Source organism: Homalodisca vitripennis, chromosome X, assembly GCF_021130785.1.
Source record: "Homalodisca vitripennis isolate AUS2020 chromosome X, UT_GWSS_2.1, whole genome shotgun sequence".
Lineage (NCBI taxonomy): Eukaryota > Metazoa > Arthropoda > Insecta > Hemiptera > Cicadellidae > Homalodisca > Homalodisca vitripennis.
Window position 1 is genome coordinate 76,175,404 of NC_060215.1, and position 18,583 is coordinate 76,193,986.

The 18,583-nt window shown below is 34.0% G+C and overlaps 1 protein-coding gene across 22 annotated transcripts in view; it reads right to left on the reverse strand.

The window, feature by feature from the left end:
- The window catches only part of LOC124369221 (muscle calcium channel subunit alpha-1-like), a 413,179-nt gene that overhangs the window by 357,629 nt on the left and 36,967 nt on the right, over positions 1–18,583 (reverse strand). For 11 of the 22 annotated variants that reach the window (XM_046827092.1, XM_046827081.1, XM_046827086.1 and 8 more), the window contains exon 1: positions 6,823–6,958. The exons of 1 other annotated variant lie outside the window; for it this stretch is intronic. In XM_046827092.1, the coding sequence (XP_046683048.1) occupies positions 6,823–6,847 (25 nt within the window). In that variant the 5' untranslated portion in view covers positions 6,848–6,958. Of the gene's footprint in view, positions 1–6,822; positions 6,960–18,583 lie in introns of those variants that run through there. 10 more of the 22 variants (XM_046827074.1, XM_046827072.1, XM_046827071.1 and 7 more) reach the window with 1 other exon arrangement.

An 18,583-nucleotide genomic window follows, 5' to 3' on the forward strand; every position in this document is an offset into this window, starting at 1 on the left:
ATTTATTAACATAATTATTTCCATATCGTGTCTCATATCGCATAATCTTTATAGCTTATATGATTCCCTTGCTCAAAACATAGCGTTTTACGCAATGAAAGACGTTAACTATTTGGATTATGACAAACACATGAGTTCAAGAGCAATGCGTTATCATATTGTATAAATATATTAGGTATTGCTAATGCCAATGATTCTTTAAGTTGTTTTATACGATAAACAGATAAATAATATTATTTTCATTTTGCGACACTCGTAATAAAATGAACGTTCTGAAAGGAGGCCTATGATTGAAAGTGTATTCTAACATGACCCACTGAAACAATGAACAATGAACCCACTGAATGATGGTTTGTGTTGATGATACAATGAGTAACAATAATTGATGAATAGCTATGTAAAATGTATTATAATTTCTAAAATGTAAAATCATATTACATTTTGTTCTAATGATAAATATCACTAAGAACATTTTTAAATAGTAAGGGAACTATTACCCAACACTATTACTAGACAGTGCGTTTAATAGTGTCCCATCAATTACTAAACACTGGTTACTGCACTGAAGGTAGTGTTGTAGGGGGAAGAGGGAGGGGATGAAGAATACAAATTGAAAGTGATCAGCTGTTCCCCCCACCCACTCCGTACTATGAATAGTTTTGATGGGCATGATCCCTTAAGCCTGTCAATGATACAGAACCTATAGTTTGAGTTTTAGAAGGTATAATTTAGTCACTGAGATTTACCATTTACCTCATAACGTCATGTATTCATTCTATGTACTTATGAATTAATTTATAGTTTATTTGAATGTTTTTATATGATTTATTTTCTAGTTAGTGGTTTTTGGTATAGCATAGTTGCCACGGGGGATTGTGAAAAGGTCTTAATTGGTATGTGTTCTCGAAACCAAAACAACTCGATCCTCATAATTTTTTGATTGTAAATAAATATTGGAATAGCCTGTTGATTAAAATAAGCGTTGGATCAGAGACCAATATAAATTATGTGATTATTATTCTTCTGACCACATCGTGCCATGTAATGCAGAGGTTTAGACGTTGTAAAGTTGTCCTGTAATAAAAATAATTATATAATTATGTCTTGATAATAGATAATTTTAGTTAACTTTATAGGGCTCTGTAAATAAGTTTTAATATCTTACAGCCCCATTGTCATGTAAATAGAAATAGAGAATTGGACTGCATTGAACAATATCAACATTAGTGTTTATTTCGCTCGATTCATAAAACAGTATTACACAAACGTTATTAACGTTACTTCCGTCTTTTAAATTAAATTTGTTCATATACTTTCGACAGGACCTTTAAAATTGGTATTCACGTTGACCCATGTTTATAACAAGGAGAAGAGAATAAGTTTCTTATTTTCTCCTCCTTAGTTTTACCTAATACATCTCATAAGATCTTCAATAACTAAAAACTGTTTAGAAGGAAATCAACAAACTGTGTAAGAAAGATAAAATTTTGCTTTTGGGTTATTATATGATAAAACGCCTCTGAACTTTTTATAACCTATAATAGTAATGATTCGTCTTTAAGATATACGAGGAGCAAATATTTTTATAATGAATTAAAATTTCATCTAAATTGTCATAACAGTAAAATTTTAGATTAATGGGGTAATCTCTGGTTTTACTTGTTACTTGTTTAATGCAATTTCAGAAGATAAATACGTTTTTATCAATATTTTACGCAACAATTTTATGAAACGTAAACCAAATTTAATAAAATCGCAAATAAAAATAGATTATTTACATAAAAAAACAGCATCAGTTTATTTTCGAGAAGTATATTAAAACGTCCATTGTAAATAAATCAAGCAATCAGTGGCGAGTTAGTCCAGTATTGATAGGACTGTTGTTATTTACTCTTCAAAACGAAAACAATTCAATATAGTACTGATGAAAGGCAATTCAATACCATGTGGTGTAGCGGCGTGGAAAGACAAGGATAATTAAAAGCACGGGGGATTGTGAAAAGCTCTTAATTGGTTTGTGTTCTGGAATCCAAGACCACTCGATCTTCTTTTAATATTTTGCTCGGAAATAAAAATAGGAGTAGCTGTTGATTGAAATAAGCGTTTTCCGCGGGAAAAATGTAACGCGTCGTTTACTCGGATTAAGAGCACAAAAACACCCAATTTATTTTATGCTAGTTGCGTAGGCACTACAGATACATTTAGTTATTTAAATTTTATTTATGGTAACAAGATATAAATGATAATAAACCATTTGGTGTAGCATATTTAAAAAAAAAATTTAAAAACATGCTGATACGACGTTTTGATGACTGAAGGCCAATATAACGCCTTCAGGGGAAAGATTTAAAGCGCAAAATTAGTTTTTTGTTCACATCTAAAGGTGTCACAAGCATGTGATAAAGCACATGGTGAAAGGTTTACAAGACAAAAACAACAATTAAGACTCTATACATAACTTCTCTGTTAAGACTTATTCATTTAGAGTGTGGTATCATGCGTTTCTTCTTATTTTTACACTTCTCTATGTGTATCCTTGTGTATTAGGTTTTTCATCTGGAGGAGGAGAGCAGATACCGTTCTAGAGACGTAATATATCTCTTGTTTCTGAGAACAGTTTTTTAAACAAAAATCCAGCAATATGGCAATGAACCGGAATAATCATAAAACTAACCGATACTTGTTACTTGTTTCCACTTTAATGAAAAAATGCGATAATGGTTGAAATATTTTAATAAACTATCAAATTAAACATACAATCATCATGACACCACTAATATTTAGGGACAGGAAAACTATTATTATTTCTACTATGCAATTATAATCTATAAATTTACAACATAATTACATCTAATTAAAATTAATGCGTCCATTATTAAAAGTGGTTAGTTAAATATATTGGCAAGTAAAAACAAAGCTTCGGTACAGTTGAGAATCAAATATTGAAATGTATTTGCAGAACTGCCTATGAGCCAGGGAGAGTGAAGAGTTTGAAGAGTATTTTTAGCTGCAACCATAGTATGAGTAATCATAGTCTATAATTATGATCATATGACAAGTCTACTTTGTATTCTTAAATTGAGTTTAGTCCGTGAATGCGATCTCATTATTATTAAGTTAAAACTGGAAATTAATGTCCTCATAACATTCAACATTTTATAATTTATATTCATACACTTAAACCACAAAAAAAGTATTTGTCTGGGTTGACAGAAGCAGGCATTTAGTATTCGTTACCTTATAACTATAACAAAAACAAGATCGTTCTTAAGAGAGAACCTAGGATATAAGAAAGAAAGTACAAGTGGACAAACAAAAAACCGTGACCGATAATCGCGTGACGTTTGAATCTCTATGTTGTTTACGTGTACTAATGACCTTTTCTTTTCACTTCGGTGTTTGGTTTCAGTTCTTCCTTAAGTGATCCAATCGTCTCGGATTATTTACCTTACCACAAGTGCTGCGGTTTTGATCTTTTACATTCTCTCATCGCGGAGATTACTCGTAAACGTGTGTACGACTAACCACTCAACTTATTTCACTATAGAGTGCTCCATGTTTTACATTAAAACACGTTTTATAAAAGAACAGCTTAAATAAAATATTAGAAAAAGTCTTAGTGAAAATTATAAAATTGAAGAACAATGTTGTGTAATGAGAATTATAATTGACTTTAAATAGTGGAGGGTGGAATCAACTGACTTATTCGACTATCAGAGAAGATTAGGACGTTCTTATTGTTAAAGCCCTTGCCGAAATCAAAGAAAACACAGCTATAGATACCTCTGTCTGAAAAACAGTGCAGCCATTCTTCAGATATTGCAAAAAACTGTCCTGAGCCCCGACACCAAGACCAGACTTGCCAATGAGAAGAAACTCCTCTGAGATATCTACCTGATCTTCTATATATCTACCAAACTACCTGATCTTCTAACATCTGAGTAATTTTGTTGTATTCTTTGTCTTATAGAGTACTAAAATGAACAGTGCAGAGAATAGTGAAAGTGTATCAACAGTTGACATGTCTGATACAAAATATTGGAAGGCTATGTAGACAACAGTATAGTAAGCCACATGTACAGTAGAACCCTCCATATGGAAGCAGTTGATAATCTTCAGGACACTTCCAGGCGTCTTCCTTGTGAAATATATCCAAAGGATAGAAGACGTACGTTAGAATGGATGCTGGTGGAGGTCCCAGAAACACTTACCAAAACTAGCCTCTGAAGACCAGTAACTTTCTAAAATGTACCATGATTTGGGCCATTATTTGTTATTTGAAATCTTTGGCCACACAATTGCGTTGTACATCTTGGCTCAGTTAAGGACTTCGACACAAAAAACGCCCATTTGGATTTGTTCATAACACTAATGGTAAAAAAAAGTTAAAATTATCGTAATTATGATTTCACAGTTGAGTCTAGTCTTCATGACGAGTGAGTCAAACGTAAGAAAATGTTTTTCTTCTATAACATTAAAATTCCTCACATACAAGCAAAGACGAAACGCCTTCTAATAATAAACTTATTCTTGTTTTAAACATTTTTACTATAAGCAAACAAAATCTAAATGGATTATTATTTAATTTTTTTATTGCTCTATTAGATTTTGTATTTCGGATATCCAAGATAATATTATGAAACTGATTCGTTTCCCACTTCAACATACAATAAAACATTATCACTCTCATCCTAATTTACGAGCGGTAATGTGGTTGAATAAATCTCGTATTCATAGCAGCGAAAAAAGCATGTCCAGGTTACAGCATATTCCAAATATTGTACCATACTTAAAAGTTAATTCTGTTGAATTAAAATAGCACCTTGGGCTACCTACGAGCCTAACCTAAATTTTCCTGAAGACTGATGCCGTTATCGTCAGTGGACAGGCATGAATAATTGAACGGGCGCAGACTAAATCATCTTTTAATGATGGCTGTCACATTGTCTTCTTGAGTCGGTGTCATTTTATTGAAGATGTAATGAAATAAAAGTTTAACCAAAAATATACTCAAAGCGATAATTCAGTAGTTATATTGGTCTCGTAATTTGTTTTGTGTTGAATGTAATCTTCCAAACCACCATTCCAAATTATTTAATCCCTATTTCTTTGGTTAATATTTGTACTTGACTATTTTCACACACAAAAACATACATATATGAATAAGAAAATTATTGTAAATAAAAACAAGTATTTCATATTACTATGTACATTACAATTTAAAAAAAAGTTTGTCTCATCCTTTCATTAAGATTTTATTTCCATTTCCGTGAAGTATCATTTTTATTTACAAACGTATGTTTCGTTAAGTATATAATCAATGGTCACAGTAAATGTTCTAAAAGTAATTTATATTTTTAAATGTAAGATTCCAATATATAAATTTTTTAATATTGTCAAAATGTTGTACTATTTGGGTTAAAAGAATACGAAAGAATATTCACGTTTCATATGTACGAGTATAAATGATTGTTAACGATTGAAAAACGTAATAGAGTAATAAATTATAAGTTTTTAATGTGAAAATACATTATATAGACGTAGATATTTTTCAGCTAATTACACAAAAAATTTGGACTCGCGAATAAAAGTATCAAGTATCGGTATATTCGTAAACAAGAATCAGTATCAGTCTTGTTAGGGGTTGACAAGTGTCGTATACGGTTATATCTCGGCTTCTACGTGAGGTCGATATTTCTGTTACGCAGGTTATCTTCTTGTTCAAGCACGTAGGCTGCTTACCGCACCTCTTGTAAACAAACGTATTTCAAATACCCAGGGCACAATGGTAACTGTTTAAATTGTAAGAGCGACATTCAATGTTAGCAGAAGATATCAACTCAGTTTAAAACTATGTTTAAGTAAACCTTTCAGTCTTCAGTTAGAATTAAAACTGTTCTCCTACATCGGGGGATGTTTTATTTACATCGCTGATTCTGGAGTAGGTGGAATTGTATACTTTAAATTGCTCTAAATTTCTTTAATCATACACTAGGACAAGAAACTAATACCTAAAACGCTATATTGTTTGGCTTTACAAAATGTAGACTCAAAGTAAACAAAAGCATAATGTAAGTAAAATGAGATATTGTATCTTTATAAATCTCAATATTGATGTATTCATCTGGTTTACATTATTACAATTGTAAATTAAAGAATACAAAATATATACAAACAAACCCAGAAAAGAAGGTTGCAGTGTATTGTTTAGCATTGAAAACTTTGTGTAATATCGATAACACTATAAAACTTGCTGAATATTTTAAAATGTTTTCTTAGTATCCAACATTATTAAGTAAAAAACCAATATCAGTCTGTAATCCGCTACAATGAGTTTTGACAATGTTTTAGACATTAAATATTATTTGTCTAAGTAAGTCCTATTAAATAAGTCCAATGTATGTTCATACGGTACATACATAGGCTACACAAGAAATAGTTCATTCTTATTTTTAAAAAGCGACATTTAAGATCCTCAATACGATTATTTAGAGACAAATTTGCTAATGAAGAGCCAAAGCCTACACTGGAGTCACTTAGTTGTACACAATTTAACAGCACTCTTCACCGTCACTGAATCGTGAACTCTTGACGGGGAACAGCGTGTTTGCTTAGAATAACAACAGTGTATATTGTGTACACAAATGTATCAGTCAGAACTACTCAAGGAGGGTGAAGTATCATTGTAGGTCACGGGGCCCCAGAAAACAAACGGCCCAATTTACTTTTGTCGGGGAACAAATAACTTCACCCAGAAAGAAAGTGTTTTCATTAGAAGTGAAAAGTTAAAAATAATTAGGCTGTAGTGTAGTGTGTGTGTACCTGGGGAGCGGGGGGCGGCGTCCATAGCGTCGGGGACCTAGAGGACCACTGCAGTGGAGAGCTTGCCATGAAGAAGTAGACACACCCACTTACACCGGCAACGACCGGCTACACGCCGACATGTGCGGCACGACAGTCCATGGCTCACTCGACTCGAATGAATACTACCGAGTTCGACCAGCCCTGGCGCGGCGCCGCGCCGCCACCTCCACCCACCCGGCGCAGGGCGCGCTTCTCACATACCGCACAGTGTTTCCTCTCGGACCCTTCGTGGGATTTTATACCGCTATTTAGATTTTACGGTATCTCCGCTGAGTATACATTAAACAATTCGAGTACAAAGAATTTTATTCCGACTACGACATGGGATCTTTACGATGTCTAGCTTCCTTCACCTCACTAGTAGAATGTATAATAGTATTGTTGTATCAGAATTTATTTATTGTAATTTAGTTTTTAGAAAAACTTCATAGCAACTAAACTTACCCTACTCTACGTAGTTGTCCAACGTACAAATTTTTATGCGAATATCTCAAACATGTTTTTAACTGTTAGAAAAAAAATGTTTGATCAATAAAAATGTTTAACTGTAAGTAATTCAGACAATTAACGCCACTCATATAAAACTTCGGAAACCTTTTTTATTCCAAATTCAAAAACTGTCCGATTTTAAGCTATAACTTGATTTACATTTTTGAAAATTTAATGCGTGTGCCATTCCGTACCGCACATCATTATGCACATGTTAAACATTAAAAACCGAAACATGAAATTACACGTCGCTTGCAAAAAGTTAGTAAAGGTTGACCTTTCCCCATTCAGTACGAATCTATAATGTATATACGATTTCAAAGTTTAAAAAACGCACTAATTTTCTAAGTATTTTGATGTAACATAATTAGCGTTGTAAATGTGAATGCTGCAACTACAACTACACTAATAATAGTGTAAAAAAATACTGTCATGAAGATAACGTAATAAAACAATACATGTACGAGCATTTTTAATCGATATATTTTTTATAAATAATGATGTGAATATTTACTCGTTTAGGCAGTCGGTGAAATAAGTGGTAGGGTAACAGAGAATATCGAAAAAATGTCCCTCTTATAGTGTTAGTAATTGGCAAAATTTTAGATTTCTACTAATTATTAGTGTCGACATTAGCCAATATATTTAATTTATTTTATGGTCTAATATTATTAATTTTGGGCGTGTATCTGAAGGTTTTTTTAAACTATCATAAAATATGATCGTTTAAAAATAAGTTATTACCTACCAAAAATGAACTAAATTCATTTACACAAGTTTTATTCAACCCCTTGACACCCAGTGTAATCTAACAATTACAGTATTGGTTTTGTTTACACAAAATATTAATCAAATAAATAAAATTTTAAAATAGACTAATCTTTGGAAAGATGATTAATAATTAGGGGTTATTCTGTAGGTGGAGAGATAGCTTGAGGGATTTCTATATTTTCCAGTGTGGAAAACACTGATATCGTAGCCGCTGCCCGCCTCACACACTCACACATTACATTCCCCTCCTCTCCTTTGTTTAGCACAATTGCACAATTTTAGGGGCGGATATGTAATTGATCGCCAGTTTGCTGTATAAGCTACTAGAGCATCGAGCGCACTGTTTAACATTGATTAATCAATAATTATTCAATGTGTAATACGTCCCCTGTTGGTTAACGATGAAGCACTCGTTTAACGTAATGTAAAAATGTAACCAAGGTGCAAGTTAACATTATTTCCTCGAATAAACGTATTTTATTATTTACCAAATTCGTTATCTACAAATCCAAACCCCACCAACTCTCTCAATGATTACTGTATCTCGAAAACAACGATTTCAGCATACGATAGCACAGGCTATCCCGGCACCCTAGTCAAAATACCTAATACCCGACATAGCACCCCCCTCACTCCAACTCCATCACTCACCCTGCACTCCACACGGAAAACAATACTAAAAAAACATTCCTTGCTATGTCTTTAAAAAAAACGAGAGTTTAATTACTGATACAAAAGGATACTTCATGTTTTTGTATTTTATCCCAAATACCAACTTAACCCTTAAAGCGCCAAACAGTTTCAGCTAAACTCTGGATTAGCGCTCATTTATTATAAAAAATTAAAATTAGATTTTCTCAACGCTAATTTTAATTTCTTTTTTTAGGTAACAAAATAAAACAGAAACTGCAAAAAAATATCTTTTATCATATTTATTGCCCAAAATACACATGATTTACTATGTAGCGTTCCAGCTCCTTTATAAATTTTACCCAATGCTTACTGTTTCCTTTTATTATTATGTATATCAATGATGACATTGCGTGCTTATATGTACTAGAATAGAACTAGAAAATAAGTATATTACATATTTAATACAAAGTTATAATAAAAAATTAAATTTACATGCCAAAAATTTGAAAACCAAATATTTTCCAAATTCTTAGTCCTCTAACGGGTGTTATTTTTATAATAATTACAAAATGGTTTTCAGATGTTTATAGAAGTAAATAAAATATTGTAACACTTATTGGAGTAAAAACAAGCCTAAATAAAAAAAATAAACATAAATGTAGAATTTCGGAACAAGAGCTAAAATACATAATTATAAATATAAGGAGTAAAAATATTTCTACGAGGAAAAAAGACTTTTATCGCCATTCAAGAAACTGTTTATTTCAAAAGTTTATAAATATATAACTTTCATAAAAAGATGATCTTAAAACACATAAAACTACACAGTAGTTTACCGATCAACTATTCGCACTGCTTCAACAGGATATGAAGAAGAACACAAGAGCTGCCCGGCGCGCGGCGAGGCAGTGACGTACGCATAAATGCGCTTGCGGCGTTGAGCAATACTACCAAACTTCCAGCTGTTCAACAAAAACCGGTTCAGTATCGATCGTTAAACACAAAGATTGTCACGTGATGTGGCACAGCCCCGCTACACTACTGTAACATACACCCCTCACAGTCTAGCGGACAAACTCTGAACTAACAGTGCAAAATAATAAAAACAAGTATATTGCGCGTCTACGCGCTTACGGCGTTCAGAGCAAAGTCGATCCTCGCGCGCATATGCGCTTACGGCGCTTTAAGGGTTAATAAATAAAACAACTCTTTGTAATTCAGTAAAAGGAACTTTATTTCCAAATGTTTACATATGACTTATTTATCATTTACTTTTTTGTTGTTTTATTTTGTGAAAGTGACACAGTTAACTTAAATCTATAGTTTCAACCAAGCCTAATTCTATTGATAGGATAGATAGTCCTTCAGGTCTCTCCTGGTCATTTTTGAACCAGACAATAATCCAAAATTACCCAATATCAGCTTTAGTTTCGAGATAATGTCTCACCACTGACAGCAGATACAGGTTAGGTCAACAAGATTCGTACAGTAAGGAACAACATCGGGGAACAGTTGGTAAGATTATTGCAGGAGACTTATTTTAAGACATCTTGTGAATTTGAGTGTTCAAGTACTCTCCTTGTTATTGTTACTTACAGAGTTCATTTCCTTCAATGTCCTTCATTTATCAAAAATATTTCCACCACGATAGTCTAAAAGCTGAGCGCCAATGTTCACTGTATAAGCACACAACCAGCGGTTTTTTTAAATCAATAGAGACATTTCTCATAAGAAAAAAATCGACCGCCAGCCACGAAATTTTTGCGGAGGTCAACACGGGAGAGTATCGAAAGGTGTGTTATGAAACGAAATGTTTTCTTCTCTGATTTTATTTTTTCCTACTTTGATACAATCAAAACCTACCATCAGGCCCATCAGGCACATACACCATAGTTATGTCACCGACAGAAGGCTAGATAAAGAGACCGAAAGTCGATATTTTAAAGGTATTTATATGATTAGCTTATACTGAGTGAACATTATTTACGTGTCTGAAGTATGGATTTAGACGGGTCAAACAAATAAAAATATGATCTGAAAATATTATTATTTAATATGTTTAAAACTTTTGATGCTCTCCACCAAACCTAGAGCTGATAATTGTTTTCTTAAGAGAGATTTATCTGTAGGTTTCAAACAAAACCAAGTTTTGTTGTAATATAAAGTAAATTGGCTCTCGGCTTATAGGCTATAATACAACCTACCAATAAAGGTTTTGCTGTAACATCCAAACACACTGTGAACGTGCCACGCTCCCACCACCACTGACTGTCGTCACTACCACATAGAGAGTAGCTTGTCTCTGGCGGCTTAGCTCCTCCAAACACAATATGGTTTATTATTGAACTTGCATTGATTAAGAAAAATGTTCAGCTTTTTAAGAATTGAATATTTTAAAATCAAATATTGATAAAAGTTATATTATGATAATGTTTTATTCAATTTTGTATTGTTTGGTGATTTTGAAATCTATTACTGTAAAAATATATCCTTATGAAATTGATTTGCCTAATCATTAGGCATACGTAATAAATTGAATAACTTTCAAACAAATAAACGATTCATTCAACTACTATACCATAACAAATTCCGAAATCTGAACCCTTCTATGATGGCTACGTATGTTTTAAATAATTTCCTAAATATCAACACTCCCGGCCGTTCATATTGGAAATAAACTAGTTGGTACTTAATTAAGATGATACAACCATATTTTCTTTTTATGGCCTAAAATGAGACATTTAGCAATAACCTTGAAAATATCTTTTTCTCATAGAGATCACGTAATGAATACCGCGTTTTTATTTAGACAATCCAGGATTCATAATTTAAATTTACACACTCGGTAACGAGGTTTACAAGCTAATTTTATTAAATTAAAAGCAATGTTGCCACAAAATATGATCAGGTATACAGTTCAACGTTGAATGACCGATGGACCTGGAGATAACGTGATGTTCGAGCAGTCCTCGCCCGTACCGACACCTTGCTACTAGCTGACAAAATATCACTGCCTCTTCGTGTCCATTTGGACACACGTCTTCTTCGTGTTTTCGCCACAGTAACCACTAAAACTAAAATGGAACACTCCAACAAAGCCCCATGATTGTTAGTTATGTAAAGGATAATCAGTGAATTGGCAACCAAGTATATAGGCTATGTGTGATTGCCGTTGCGTGGACTAATTACTTCTTAACTTTTATCCTTATAGTGTACTTTTATGTCCCCGTATGTCTCCTCGTGAAGTTTTTAGTTAGTTCAGTTAAGGGGTTAAACTCCACAATCCTCCACTTCCCTTGGCTCCGACACAGATTACGCAATTGGCCATGCAAGCAATAAAGAAGCATCATGTGGGACAATGAAAAGAAGCATCAATATAGGACCGAAATGATATTTTGATTGGATTCTAAAATACAATAGCGTGACAAAATTTGACGGGGCCATAATGCTAAATACTGTTTGTACATGTTGAGAAACACATTGATGACTGTTAATGTGAGTCTTTGGCGAATTAGAGGGTTTCAGGGCCTTTGAAAGAGAAAGAAATCTCCGCTCCAGGAAACCCTTAATCTAATGACATACTGGTAAAACCCATGCAATGCGAGAACCTTTTTAGAATGGGAGACTGCACCTCTCTCTTTCTATTGTTCACTATTCATATTAAAAACGGCAAAAATGTTAAAGATACTTAAGACTAAATGGAAAGCTACAACGTTAAAAGATAGTGACATGAATACAATGCTACGTATATAGTATCAGACTGGAACAGTCGAAAATATATAAACTGTACAAGAGATAACGGAAGTCGTACGGATGATGAAAGGTCATGGTAAAAATTATCACCGTGTTACCCTTTCGTCGTTATGAAATCAAACTTGAGTCTGTCTTCTGTTGTTTGAAAATTAAAAGGACAACGAATAATTGAAGTCGTGTTTGGTATTTCTGAGATTGATTTCGGCAATGTATCTCTAGAAGGTATTATATTTCAACTGGCTTGTATTGGAAATGCTCCAAGACACTCTTAGTGGATATGTGACATAAATCCCAAGTCTTGTATATGTCTATAAAGCAGCCCTAATTAACATTTATCAAGAGCAGGATCTGCATGAGCAGATAGATAGAAGATTAATCCTTGTTCTCAACTATACAGAGATTGAAGTCCTGAATAATCGTAACAGAATGATATGAGTATGAATGACGCTCGCATGTGCTTTTTTTGTTATAAAGCACGCCAAGACAAAGCTGACAAGTATTTAACAGTTAAATACTTGGAAAATGTAATTCTTTTGGAACTCAGCATGGAGTAGCCTCTGTTCTCACGGGCCGGTCTTGTTTGGATCTATGTGTTATCATGTGTAGTCCTGCACCTTCTAGTCGATAACGAGTGAATATGATCATGGAAGGTCTAAGCTTGAGGATTAGAGGTAACATTCGCCACACAGAATGTAATATGTGAAGTCATCTAAGAAGGCTCTCTTTTACCAATAAAGCATGTTATCGATGAGAAAATGACGATCAGTAGCAGAGGAATCGGAATCTTCAACCTTCTGCTTTTATTCCGAATTCACACTTAATTGATTACACGTTTTTCTATTTCTGATGTAATGTGAGTGTCTGGACTGGCCAAGAATCTCTACTACTAGGATTTCTCAAGGGTTCACCAAAAAATCACATCAGGGTGAAAAATTGCGAAGATTCGCGCTCGTCTAGGGCAATACACAAGTCCGTGTTCCTTTTTAATGACAATCTTGTTGAGATTAATCCGTATAGCATTTTTGAGAATATCGTCTTTTGGTAACCAGGTTGTGATTTATTTGATATTTGTTTGGCAGTGAAAAGTCTTCATGGCTAGATGCAGTGTGTTTTCCATCTAGTTAGAGTTTTTATTTCAGATTTGGGTTTGATATCCTGCTAATACCCCAAATAAGATGTAGGAGCGATGAAAACATGCAAAAGTTATACAGAAAAGATAAGAGCTGGGCTATGTTATGTATTGAGCGATGTGGTCAGAGGCATGGAGATCCCTTGGGTAATGGTAATGGCTGAGCATTGAGGTCCCCATTGTTAACTAACCACCAACCCTGTCCCACCACGTTAACCCATTCCCTCTAGGCGTAGTTTATGCCGGTGAATTTCGAGGGAACTTTAACGTCGAGCTCCTTCTCTCGTTTGTGCTGAACTTGAGTAGAATGGGGTTACATCAGCTATTTTTGATTTGATTTATTGCAGCAGACGTTTTACTCGGAGTCCTCTTTAAAGGACTTATTTTATTGCTAAATAGTCTATCTCTATTCAGCACGATGACTTTCGAACCATCAGTTAGTAGTCGTCGGACTTCTTCATTAGCGCCATTTTGATTTAAAGCCTTCGGGAAGCTAACTTAATTGACTTGCGCCAGTTCACGTTATTTCATTGGATTTTGCTGAGAAGCTTGATAGCATTGGACTAAGACGTGAGTCACTTTGCCATAATTTGTGTTTGGCAAAGTTAGGAGAGCCGCACGAGTCTCAAATGTAATAAACCTCATAGATCGGGGCTCTTTGACCGAGATTAAGTGGTCTTTTAAGTGAGAGGCAGTAAGAAAAAATCTATTCATTAAATGTAAGTTAATTCATTTAAAATTATGTAAACCTGTTATAATTTCTTACCCCAAAAATATTCTAGAAATGTCTAGTTATAATAAAAAAATAAAGCTTTATTGTGTTATATTTTAACAAAATAAATAATTATATTTCTACCTATTGCGTGAGCCGTTGAGAAAGACATTAGTTTTCGTGGATTTTGTTTTGCTTCGTTGTGGATGTGGTTTTGTGTACCATGGCTCGATGTATTGGTTGTAAGATTGAGAGACAATATGTTGACATTTTCTGACTATAACTCTCTTATTTCTTGAGTCTATGTATAATCATTAACTGACTCTGGGTTCTGAGGAATAGCTGATGTCAGCACAGAGAGTTAACTACAAGTACAAACCGGTCAGGTGCAGAATCGCCCGGCAAATCTAAGAAGACCAAGATAGTTACGACTTACACAATCACCTCAGAAAGAGTTTCTTTGGAAAGCTTTTATTCCAAAGTGTATTATGTGTTTATTTTGTATGCTCCTCGGCTATGATACTACATCGAAATGAAATAGGCCGAGTCATGACCAAAGAAAGCGGATTAGACACTAACTTGAATCTTGATTGAATAAAAAAAAGATAATATGTTTACACCAGAAACTAAAAATGTTGTTTTTGTCTCTCATTGTCTTCGTGATGAATCCTCTTCGATTCCGTGATGCCTACTGCTGCTACAGGATCTGACTACACTACCGTGCACAACCGTGAACTACACGTTCCCGATATGGCTTTCATTATCTCTGGTTTGAGACTTGGCCGTTTGTAAAGATTGTATGTATTTATGCTCATGAAATGAGAACAGCCAATCAAAAACGTATATAAGGGAGAAATGGTAGGCTATATCATTTTAGAGTTGAACTAATAGTTTTGAACGAAGGGAGGACTTTCATTGATTTCACTACTCTAACTGCATGTGTAACTTCCATGGCATCCTAGAGCGATATTATGTTCAGTTCATACACATTTGAACTAACAGACTCCAAATAACAGTATGCAAGACAAAAGAAAAGAAATATTGGCAAGTTCAACGCCAGATTGACTGCCATGTGTCAGATACTGCCACTCGCAACAAACGTCATGATGCTGTTTGTGTTAGTAGCTGCGGCTTTATCTGATACTAGTTAGATTGTGATACAGGAATAGTTGTTTGATATTGAGGAAGGACCCCGTAAGCCCTAAATGGTCAGTAAAGGTGGGTGGTGACAATCTGTGTATCATTGACACACATGTGACTGATTGGTTTAGTTCCATTAACGATTGATCTCCATGATGCGAAAGTGGCCAAAGACCAAAAACATGACTTAGTCGCAGAATTGCAATGCCGAGATTTATCTTCAAGTCAAGTTAGATCTTGAAGAGGGTTGGTGGTTTGGTAGTCTTAACGCTCGGAGGCGTTGTTGAGTTCAGGACTGCCATGTAGGCTATCTAAGTGTCTGTCGCTATATAAAATTGGATCACTCACATCCCTTTACTGCTGAGGATATGATTTACTGAAAAAATTGAACAGTAATAAATGTTGTAGCGGGGTAGATGTGCGATCGACTACTGTGCACACCGCGGACCTGCCACATGTCTGGCCGTTATGGCGCGTGAAATCGGAGGTTGAAAAAACCGCCCCCCGTATAAAACTTGCAAATTGGTAAAGGTCCTAGAAAAGACAAGACTACGGCGAACACGAACATCATCGGGGATATATCTACGAATTTTAGACTAATTATTACGGACTACTGATAATTCTAATGCATATCAACTCTGTATAGGATTGGAAAAAAAAACTTTTAATCCTATAATCAGACACTACACTTCTAGATTATTTGTCAGAGGCTGAAACTTAGGGAGAATTCAGGTAAACGCAAAGAATTTTCAACCTTACCCCGACGTGAAAATAAACTAAAACAGTAAGTCGAATGTATGACAGCCCAGCCAGAAGAAAATGTTAATAGTTTTAGACAAGAACAAGTCTGGAACATGAGGAAATTTAATAAACGTTACTTATCACTGATTTAAAGAGTTGCATATTTTGGAACAAAGTAAATGTGAAACGAACTGTATCAGTAAAACTAAATAGGTATTGTACAATTACATATAAAAATAAAGCAATCGTAAACTGATAGAACCGGTGGCTGATATCAGACTTTGGGTCTGAGTTACAGATAGTGCAGGTTAAAATCCTGTATGTGACCGCCGCTTATCACTACTATCGACTTTATACCATGTGGACTTTCCTCCTTTTTCTGTTTGATAAGATCCTCGCACAGCCTAGTAGCCTATAAAGACGGAGGGGAATGCAACATTGGATCGGCCTCTTCTTTAAAAAGATATAGCTGAATACATTCATGCAAATTTACCATTACAACTTAAAGAAAAGGATGATAATTATATGTAACTTGTAGGTTTTCTAGTTCATAACGCATCAATATATTCCTAATACAATTATATTCTTGAAATGTTCGGCCTCGCTGTTTTGAGTTTAACATTTCTTTCGGAATATCAGACAGCTCAGTTACATGAATACTATGTCCGGTTCTGTTTCCAATCCACACCTTACCTTAAAATTGTTGGCGCAATATTTTTTTATATTTCGGCATCATCGTGGAGACAATTTTCAGTCAACGGATGTTATACCGGAACAATTAAAACAAAAGATAAATTTTAAAATTATCTTTATGCCCGATAATTTGTTTTAAAATATTATTAACACATTTAATTATTTTCATCATTGGCTTTGCCAATATTTTTATACTGATTTCATTTCATATATTTGTTGGTTTTATGCAATATCGTTCCTTACCAAACAAACGTACTATAGTTTCGCGTAACTACCGTTGGTTTAGATATTATCTGTTACCTTCTAAAGTGGCCTGAGTTGCCAATGTACCTGAAAACATCAAAATGATGCAAACATATCCATAAATTAGCTACCATCGCAACCTGTTTAATAAGCCAAAAGCTGAATCCAAGCCCGTTTGTCCTGCAAATTAAGCTGAAACTCATTTACGTAACCTGTGTTACACGTAATAAGGAGTTGAGTGAATTGCATTTTAGTCTTTTACCTTAAAACATTTTGTATTAATTTTATAAAATGTTTAACAGAGAGAACAGGTTGAGACAATTTATTATCGTTTCCTATTCCAAGTCATGCTCTAAAATTAATATTTAATTTTATACTTTAATTTCAGTTTAATATAACTGACCTGGGAAAAAAACATGTCCAATTTATAGTTACGGTATAAGCGACCAAAGATTATAAGGTTATTTAGGGGTACACAATGCACAGTTTACTAAAAATCGGGCTAGAACATGACAAGTCCAGCAATTCGTTTCTTAAACTAAGAAGTAATATAACAGTTATCTTCATTTTCAGAATGAAATTATAATATCGCACTACAAATACTTAAATCTAATTGCTCAACGCATAATAAACAAAAACAACATAAACAAATCTGTTGTAAGAAACATGTTGAAGTTTGAATACTCTCTTCCGAAATGTTTGATAAATGTGAATGGATATGTTCTTCCCCTAGATCCTTGATTTGTAAGTACACTTTGGGAAAAATTCAAATAATAATTTATACATCTTTAGTTGTGTTATGAACATTGAAAGCCAAAGTATGTAATGTATACAACCAGTGAAAGATTCTTAGCCACTGATGTGTAGCTCCATTTAACGAAAGTACCTTTACTGTCATTTGAATGTACTATGTACAGCATCTTTCAAGATATTAAGCATAAATGATGCAGGTTTAAAATTCGTATACACGATTTAATTGAAGAATTCCGATGTCTAATATTTATATTAGCGCTATAAGTTCTCGTTAATTTAATCAGCTAATTAATCTAATATATTTAATAATTCAAAAAGCGCGAAAGTATACATTAATGCAACATTTATTTAGAGCTCTTCAAGAACCACGCTATATGGCCAGACTACGCCACGGCGGAGTGTACTAGCGCCTTTAATTTAATCACTGCAATAAACCATCATACGTGTGCTGTAACCATCGTTACTGCGTTCCAGGCGTTATCGGATAGAATGTTTGAAATTAACCACTCTAGTAGGTAAGCAAGCTTCCATTTTATTAACTTCTCTATCAAATCAATGATACAGTCACATTAGTTGAATATCATGTTATATTTTTATTGTAGAAGTTTTTAAGCTGATTTGATGTCTGTTATCTAACAATTTACTATTTATTTTTGCCTTTT